Genomic DNA, 9,018 nt, shown 5'->3' with positions numbered 1-9,018 from the left:
CCCCCAACCTCCCCCCCAAAAAAAGTGTTCAGTCCCAAACAATTACCCATGCAAGGTATACTGGCATTTCTCTAAGCTTGGGATATTGGCCTGTAACTTCACTGGCTTTGCTTCTGACAGATTGCAATATAACAACTATCAGATGCTTATGTCTATACACTTGTGCTTATATGAAACAGTTTCTAAATCTGTGCACGGCACTATCAATGTTCACTGGAATGGGAAACTTATTCAAAATGCTTCTTTATACTACTTTAATGTGGTTTACATACCATAGTTTGGGAACTTCTCTCTTGTACGAGAGCATGCGCAAGCAGTGAAGGCTCAATAGGATCAGAGGTGACAAGACTGCAGAATTGCACAACTCAAGGGCAATGCCAGAAAACAATACTGCAGTCTAGGAGTATGCTGGAAAATAATAGAACTAGAGACAACATCTGGGTGGTTAAGCACAGCAGTCTTGAACACACATATTCCAAAAATGGTTAGTGACCATTTGTTTGGGGAAGGCAGGAGAGAACATGATATTGCTGAAATACACATCACTTCCTGTTTTTTAAAACAATTTTCTGTCAAAATAGAAGCTGCTTTGGTATATAGTTAGCCCTAGAAAGCTTGCAATACCTTGCAGTTCCTTGTACCCCCATGGTGAACTGGAAAACTTAATTAAAATGTCTGATGCTCAGTGAGCTGATTTCACCACCACCCCCTTTCCCCTGCCAAATGTGAATCACTTGGTTTAAAAAACAGAACTTTACTGAAAGTAAAACAGACAATGTCAGGGATTAAACAAATAGGATTATGTATTGTACCTAATTATTTCTTTCTTAGAGTACAGCAATAACTGCTCTCTCCTCTAGCATCTTACTGGTACAACTGGATGGTAGCTGGCTTGCATCCAACTTTCTTCAGTAACACATCACTCGGTTTGTGACTCAAATAACAGGGCTTTGTCACTTACTTGGCTTGTTTCTAAATTTCTGTGAACTCCAGCTCCACTGTCTGTTCCTATCTGCTGTGACACTTTCACCTTTTTGTTTGCCATTTGTGCCCTGCTGCCACATTTGTAACCTCCAACTATGCCAGGTTGGCTAACAGCTTTGGTTCTTTAGTTACTTCTGCTTCATAAATGAGATTACATGTAGTGTTATGGACGACATACAGTCTCTCTCATTCTTAGTCTCTTCTGTTCTCCCATGTAGAGATTAAGAAAAGTTTATTCCCTTTTTTCCTTTAGTTTAGAACTGCACAACAAAACTGCAAGCTTATTGCTTTACAATTAAGTGTTCACTCATCTAAGAAGTGCTCAGGCATGATCACTTAATACACCCCTACATATAAATGTAGTAATAGCAGATATCCCACTTTGATGTAAATCCTTTGGAAAAAAAAAAAAGATAAACTAATATGTAAATTAAACATGACTTTAGTCATTCCTGTTGATACATTTTGTGCTTCTGTCCACCAAAGGTCAACAGAGCACTCATCTCAAGAGTTGGAAAGAAGAAAGGGACTTCTAACTGTGATACAAGCTTCTTAAGTTACTTTGTGATAAATTTGAATTTTCTTTTTTGCCTAGAATAGGAAAACGTTCTTCAGTTGCTAACAAAATGCTGTTAGTTATTTTGCTACCCACATATTTGTTGGCATTTACCCACTTTATCTGCTCCTTTAAATTAATTCTGTTGATTTCTATTAATTCTGCTAATATTCTGATAAGCTGTAATTCTTTTTTCCTTTTTGGAGGTTGGGGAGAAGGCAGAGGGGCACATGAAATGTAATTAATAATTTTGACAGGGAGACTGGGCCAGAAGCTGGGTATAAGATTGTAACCTACACTGTATAGTTAATGTTAATTATGGTACTAGTAACAGATAGGTGTGTATTGCTTTAATGTATTTGTTAGATCTATGTAGCCATACGATCAATGTTATGCTAAAGTATAACTGTACTAACACAGGAACAAAGCTCATTTTTTTTGACATGGCATATGTTTTCCCAGATTACTGCTTGAAGTAAGGTAAAGAGCTATATTTACTGCCTTTGAGATGTAAATGCCTGCCATGCTGAAAACTATTTCTGCAAATAAATAACTTTATGTAAGCAGTAGTCCTTGCGAAAGTCAATATATGTTATAAGTAAAGTTCAATATACATTCCTGGTATTTTAAAGATCAGAAACAAATACTGCATATAACAAAATTCAACTGTAAAGGCAAAGCACTGGAAGAACTTAAACTATAAGTAAGACTTTGTTTATTATAGACTTAAATATTTGGATTATTTTTTTTTATGTATGCAACTTGTTTTAAAGTTATTTTTAAAGCTATGCTGAATACAAATCATAATATTTTTGCTTTTTTCTGTTCTATTAGCACCATGGAGATTTCACAGTATCACTTAGTGATGTGTTGGAAACTTGGAAATATTTGTTACATGACAAACTGGGATTATCATACAAAAACATGAAAGAACCTGAAAATTACGCTGACCTAAAAAAAGCCTATCATGCCTTCTTAGCAAGAAGCAATATGTTAGATCTAATAGACATATGTCAGAAGTGCTATGGTCTTGGACTTGTATCTGAAGATGAAAGCATAGCCCCTGTAAGTATTTTGTTTGTTTGATCTCTGATATAGTTTTGACATATTTTTGATTCCAGTTATGGATTTATGACATTTCTAAATATACACAGGAGCTCTGAAGTATTCACAAGTTACTTTGCTCTTCTGTTGGGGATGCAGATGAATTTAAATTACTAAATCTTTTAAAGAGATCTTAAATTCACTCAAAAATTATTTTTCTGTTGTGCTACTGGATGGGTGGGTCCCACAGCTTTTCTATGAGTATATCACTCTTTGCCAGAAATGGAGCTGAAAAATGAACTGTAGAGATTTGATAAGACTGGAACAAAGCTTAGTGATTAATACGTGTCATGGAGTTTTGGTTGTATGTTTATATGCAGTCAAAATATTTTAATGGTTATCATTTTAAAAATACCACGCTCTTAAAAGCAAAAATTCCCTATACTACATGTAGTTCCATGTTAGATTTTCCCAGAAACCAGAAGAGGTTCCACTTCAGCCACTCAATCAGCAGTTGCAGTTTATTTCAGCTCAGATGTTCTTATGACATTGCAAGTGAGGCCATGCTCTAGGCTAGAAAAGTTCTAGTGTGTATTCCACTCTTAGACTATGAAAGTCTATGAAAAATGAATTTGATTAATCTCTATGTTATTGGATAAAAATATATGTAAGTAGCAATTAAGATAAGTTTGAAACACAAGCATTCCACATGATTTTACTTGATTCTGTGCTCTCTAGAGTATGGAACGATCAAAAGACAAAGGATATCGATACTAAAAAATTAATAAATGTTGCATTTAGATGCACATACTTCTAGCTTGTAATGAAAATTAGAGAGGAGTTAATTGTCTGCTTTTACTGCCCACTCTCAGCATTGCAGACTTCAACAAATCACTTTTTATTTCATCTTCTGAATTTGATGTATGTTTAATTAGATAGTCATTTTAATATGAGGGAAGCTATATTAGTAACTGAACGTTAATTGAACTGAGATACATTATGAACATACCATGAATTACTAGTTACAGCATGATTAAAACTGTTTACCTTCCGGCCCTAGTAAGAACAAAAAGCTTTCTCCATGAATAAGTGGTCAAATATTGGAACAGGTTGCCCAGAGAGGATGTAGAATCTCATCTTTTGAGAAACTAAAAACTTGGCTCAGCACATCACTGGGCAACCTGGTCAAAATGGTGCTGCTTCAAGCATGGGTTTGTACTAGATGATCTCTATAGGTCCATTTTAACCTAAATTATTGTATGATTCTATGACAAGTATGCTAGTAACCAGCTTGCCTACTTCCTTAAAGGTTCAGAGAACCTACACTCAAACACTCATGTGATTATTAGGCACAGAAGAGATTATAAGGAGAACTGAAGTTCAGGAAGGGCATGGAAACTGCGTTTTTTTTAAAATATTTTTTTTTCTTCCTGTTTTCATGGGGAAGATAGAGAACTTGGGTGGGTTAATGAGCTCTTCCTAAACATGGTATAACATATTAAATGTTCTTCAAAACATAAGCAGCTGCTTTTAGTGCAAGTGTATTACATAACTGAGATATCTTTTATAAGTTAATTTGAATCTTGCACCTCATTTCAAGAATTGTATTTTTAAAGACTAAAACCAAAAATAAGTTGTAAGGGCTGAGTTAACCTCAGAACAGTAGCAAACTGGCAGAGACACAGTTTCACCAGGTTTTAATACTACTTTTGCATTCTTCATATTTAAGTTTATGCTAATCTTTTTATTAAAGGTTCAACTGTTGGAATTTATTTCTGGCATAATGAACGTACAAGAAAATAATGGTTCTGTTCTTTCTACTCCTTCTACACCAGTCAACAGACAGGGCCAGGAGAATGTGAAGGTAAAAATTATTTCTGTCTCTTTTGTAATGTTCTGTATATATTGAAAAGATGAAATATAACATAGTTTCCTTTTCATATTATTGGTATTAAAATGTTGCTGGGTTAAAAAAACAGAATATGTGTATTCAAACTCTGTATCACTTGAGTATATTGTAGGTGTGTGTATGGGGCTAAGTGCAGAAATTTATATTCTGGAAGACGATCCTTTTATGGCAGGCATTTGACGTAGACTTAATCTGCCTTGAAACACCAGGGAATAAATTTTTCTACAAGTACACCATCACTCAAACATTGTCTTGACTAAGAGTTAAATGATTTGGCCAGTGCTGCAAAGTAAAGTGGTAGGTGAAGTAAACTACTTTGATTTCATTTTATTAACTTGTACTCCCTTACATATGGAAGAAATCTGAATAGCCACTGTAATGGTAGCTGTAGCAAAGCAAACAAGGTTTGTCTGTCCCAGCAGAGGACTTGAGGACTTTCTGGGAATACTGGATTCTTTCCTTTTACCCTTTCAACCCCCAAAACAAGAATTTCAGAATACTATGTAACAATGCTTGAAATGCTGAAGCTTTAGTCATTTCCAGACTTGCTTTTCTCATGATAAGTGGCAATTTCAATTCAATATTTGGGTACAACTCACAATATTTCTGAACAAGAAAATATTTTCTGAACTAAGGTTCTCCCCTAGATAGCACTTCTACCACTAACATAATGGCTTTCCTGCTGCTCTGACTCGTGTAGTAAAAATATTCCTTGCTCTTTTTTCTTTTTCTTAAATCCATCTTTTCAGACTGTTGCACATGCATGCTTGGTTTTTTACTGCCTACATTTTTGTTGTATACATCCCCTTGAATAAGAAGAAATTCCACAGCAAATACAGATTTCCCCCCCCCCATTATCTTTCCTTTTGTTAATGGCCTTTTTTTGGTCTTTGTTTTCTTTGCTTGCGACAAAACTGTAAATTCTTCAGTTCTGGGACTGTGTTCTTACAGGGTCCAGAACAGTGCTGCAGTATAAGCAATTACAGTGTTATGTTTTGGTTATGTGGGTGGAGCTGGGTCACAATTTATATCCAAACTTGAATCAGTGGAGTTCCTGTGATTGAAATCCCTTGGGAGCCAAGGGAAAAATTACTGAATCTGGCGCAGAGCTGGTGAGTTGTTTAAAATCTTAGCCTATTTGAAGTTAATGACAAATCCTTATGTGGTTTAATAGTGCTAGTATTTTGCCTTGGGATAGAAAAGGAGTATCTGTGAAGAGGTTTCTAAGTAATAATTGATAGCCAATTTTAATAGTTAGAGATCCAACCCTCAAATATTTTGTGAATATTTAAGTACAGTATATGTAATTTTAACACATAAGTTATGCTTGCTTTTGTCAATACTTCCAGAATCCCCATACATAAAGTACATAAAGTACATTTTGAAATTCTTACTCTTCCAAAAATCATATCATATCTGATTAGCTTTAAAAAAAAGAACATAATTTAGCAGCAGGATGACCAATTTCTGTGATGCTTTCTTATACAGGTGACAATCCTGGCAAAGAAGTGTGTTTGTTCGTATATAAGCCTGTTGGTGAATTCTAAGGATGATCTAGCATTGGCTCATATTCTAAATGTTCCTGACAGAGGACTTGGTAGAGAAGCCTTCACTAACCTAAAACATGCCTCACAGAAGAGAAGAATGTCTATTTTCCTGGTATGTGTGTCAAGTGAAACTTGCTGTCCATCAGAGGCAATGAAATAGATCTATAAACATAAAATGTTGCTTTAATCTCATATGCAAGACTAACATTTGCAAGCCAAATCAAATACCACCATAAACATGGTTTCTAGGTTAAAAAGACACAACAGAGATTCTGTGTGAAGAAATGGGTGCTTGCTTGGTCATGACATCTAAAGATGCACAGGAAAATAATTGTGTGCATGTGTACCTCTAGAGCTCTAAAATGTGATATCATAAAAATGGGTGTCAAGACTGTTCATCCCAAACAGTGACTGAAATCCTGAAAAAGTTTACTATCTTAGACATGAATATAAGATATGCTTTTTATTACTGCCTTTGAAATTTTGAAGTCTTGGTAAATAGTGTGAAGTGAGGTCATGAGTATGCATATCAGAAAAAAGAAAAAGGAAGAAAAGATGGCATTAGACTAGATGTCACTGCTTACCAAATACCTCTAAAAGCAATGAGGTTAGGTTAAATAAATATCACAAAGCAGTATTAACATTAACAAAACCAAGCCACTAACAATGCATTACAATGCATTTCAATTTTAAAGTGCTAAAAGTAAGTATTTTAGTTAAATAGTAAACCAGCATTTTTCTGTGCATTTGTTAAATGTAAAGTATTTCTGTGTACAAATTGCTTTTCTTAGAGCAACCTGGTGACAAAACCCTGCCTTTGACATGTACACTAGAACAGAGGCCAAAATTTGAAAGGGCAGTATTGCAACTTTTTCAGTTTTGACTCAGAATTTGGGGAGCGTAATGCTTTCCAGTCATTTGCAGCTTGATCAGTCTTGAAGTACTCTTCAAGATGTGATTGATATGGGACACTCCTCCTAATTTTATTCTCAAAGTCAGAGCTGGGAAAAAACCTCAAGACAGCGGTATACTCTTTCCTCAATGCACTTGTATAGGAATATAAAAAGCTACAGTATCAATGTGCAATGCTCACAGAGGCTTATTGCTAAAGAATCTAGTTTGGTATGTGAGGTGCATTTATACTTACAGTAGTTATAGTTAGCACAGAGCCATCTCAAAAATAGTTGGAATAAGATGAGTAAGAATTCTTTCTCCAAAGAATCACTGTAGTCCTTCATATTCAAAATAATTAAATTTTGCATGCATAGTGGCCTCAGTGCAGACAACAGACCAAGGAAAAACAGTATGGGTATGTAACAGTCACTGAAGCAGCTGCATTCTCAGATTTTTATGGTTGAATAAATATGGAAAACTTGTGAAATCTCAGTTCCAGGATTAATTATTTTAGCTCCTAATGCTCTGTTAACATTGTATAAAAAAAAGTATGTGTTTGGACTGGATTTATTACCTCTTCCTCACAGTTGCCAGAGGGGAAACTTCTCTACCGTGTAAAGAAGTCTTCTTTTCTGGCATCTGTGTCTTGTAGAAATCTTGCAAAGCCAGAATATTTTCCATTGGGAAGGCGAGGTCCTATGAACTGTACTTGATCCACAGGAAATCTTTAGCACAAAGGCAGGAATACTGGCAGGTTTACTTTCTTTGCTAGAGTAATTCTAGTTGTACTCTTTCCAGTCCTAAGAGTTTTATGATTTAGCTGTATAGTCTGAAATTAAAATTTATATGTAGAATTAATATTACTGCATCTGTGTCAAGTGTGTTGGATTGTAATCCTCACTTTCACCTTTCTGGAGAACTGCTAAGCTTTTTATTCTGACTGTTGCCTTAAAATTTGAGGGGTTGTCCTCTAAGGCATACTGCTTTTGGGACATCTCTTGTTTTCAGTGTCTTTATAGCATATAAAAATATATGGAAACTTTAAGAATTGGGAACCTGTGATGATAGAAGCCTTAACTGTCATAATTTTTCAGAAGCTTTGGGTATACATTATTTTTATTTGCACCTCTGAAAATAAATGCACTACTGAAGTCAACTTTTACATGCTTATGTTAAAATTGTTCTTGGGTCATAGACAGCTCTCTGAATATAAGAGTACTTTTTGGGAGGTCAGCACGAGCATTTAAATAGCAGCAACAACAAAAAAATTCTATACCCTGTGTTAATAAAGTTTTTTCTAAGCTGTCAAAAGACCAATGTAAATGTCAAATTAGCTGGGTCATTTTTGCTTTGGCTTGTGGTTTTTTTTTATACTGCTGCACTATTTAAGTATTGATCTTGCAAATATTTATGGTGAGATGCCATTAAGAGGTATTCTATTGATTTCAGTTAAATTATTTCTGCTACCAACCAGCTGTTATACACTGTTTGCAAATCTGTGGGAGAGGCTTACTTCAATATGCGTATGTTTCACATGTCTACAGTTTCATATTTCTGAATATTTCTCCTAATAGATGGCAACATCTTTTATCCGAACTGTAGAACTTGGAGGAAGAGGCTGTGCATCTTCATTATTTGATCCTTTAAGAGTCCATGTAAAGGGGCTTTCAAACTTTGTTAATTTTATTGACAAGCTGCAAGAAATTGTTGGTGAAATCTTAAATCCAAGGTAATCGGATTTCTGTTATATTTTTGTCTTATTGAGCACCTTTTTTTTTTTTCTTATGCATGTGTCTCGAGGAGGGGAACGAAAGAAAATCTAGTAATTTACGTATTAAATAATTCAGAGTACATGTTTACAACTTAAACCTTATTAGAAAATATAAATATTTGAAAAACAATTGGGGTAAGCTTATAGATTTTTGAGGTTATTCTTTGTATTAAATTTTTATCAAATCAATGTATGTATGGTTATTTGGTTAGTTCCCTAGCTGTAAATGAACTTCCAAAGATTTCAGTCTTGTGGGTCTGGTAAGTACATAAACCAATATGTGCTTTATTTCTTCTTGCTCGTTAATTACTTC

At 34.8% G+C, this 9,018-nt stretch overlaps 1 protein-coding gene across 1 annotated transcript; it reads left to right on the top strand.

Moving 5' to 3' along the window:
- Nucleotides 1-2,374: 2,374 nt before the first annotated feature.
- On the top strand, nt 2,375-8,663 carry PARPBP (PARP1 binding protein; the record flags this gene model as incomplete). The annotated part of the gene is made up of 4 exons (XM_009575612.1): nt 2,375-2,605; nt 4,338-4,448; nt 5,982-6,152; nt 8,509-8,663. Coding segments are annotated over 4 exons (668 nt in total), but the record flags the coding sequence as incomplete, so codon positions are not given.
- Nucleotides 8,664-9,018: the final 355 nt, after the last annotated feature.

Source organism: Fulmarus glacialis, unplaced genomic scaffold (genome assembly GCF_000690835.1).
Source record: "Fulmarus glacialis isolate BGI_N327 unplaced genomic scaffold, ASM69083v1 scaffold27670, whole genome shotgun sequence".
Taxonomy (NCBI): Eukaryota; Metazoa; Chordata; class Aves; order Procellariiformes; family Procellariidae; genus Fulmarus; species Fulmarus glacialis.
This window is presented reverse-complemented; position numbering and strand designations above follow the sequence as displayed.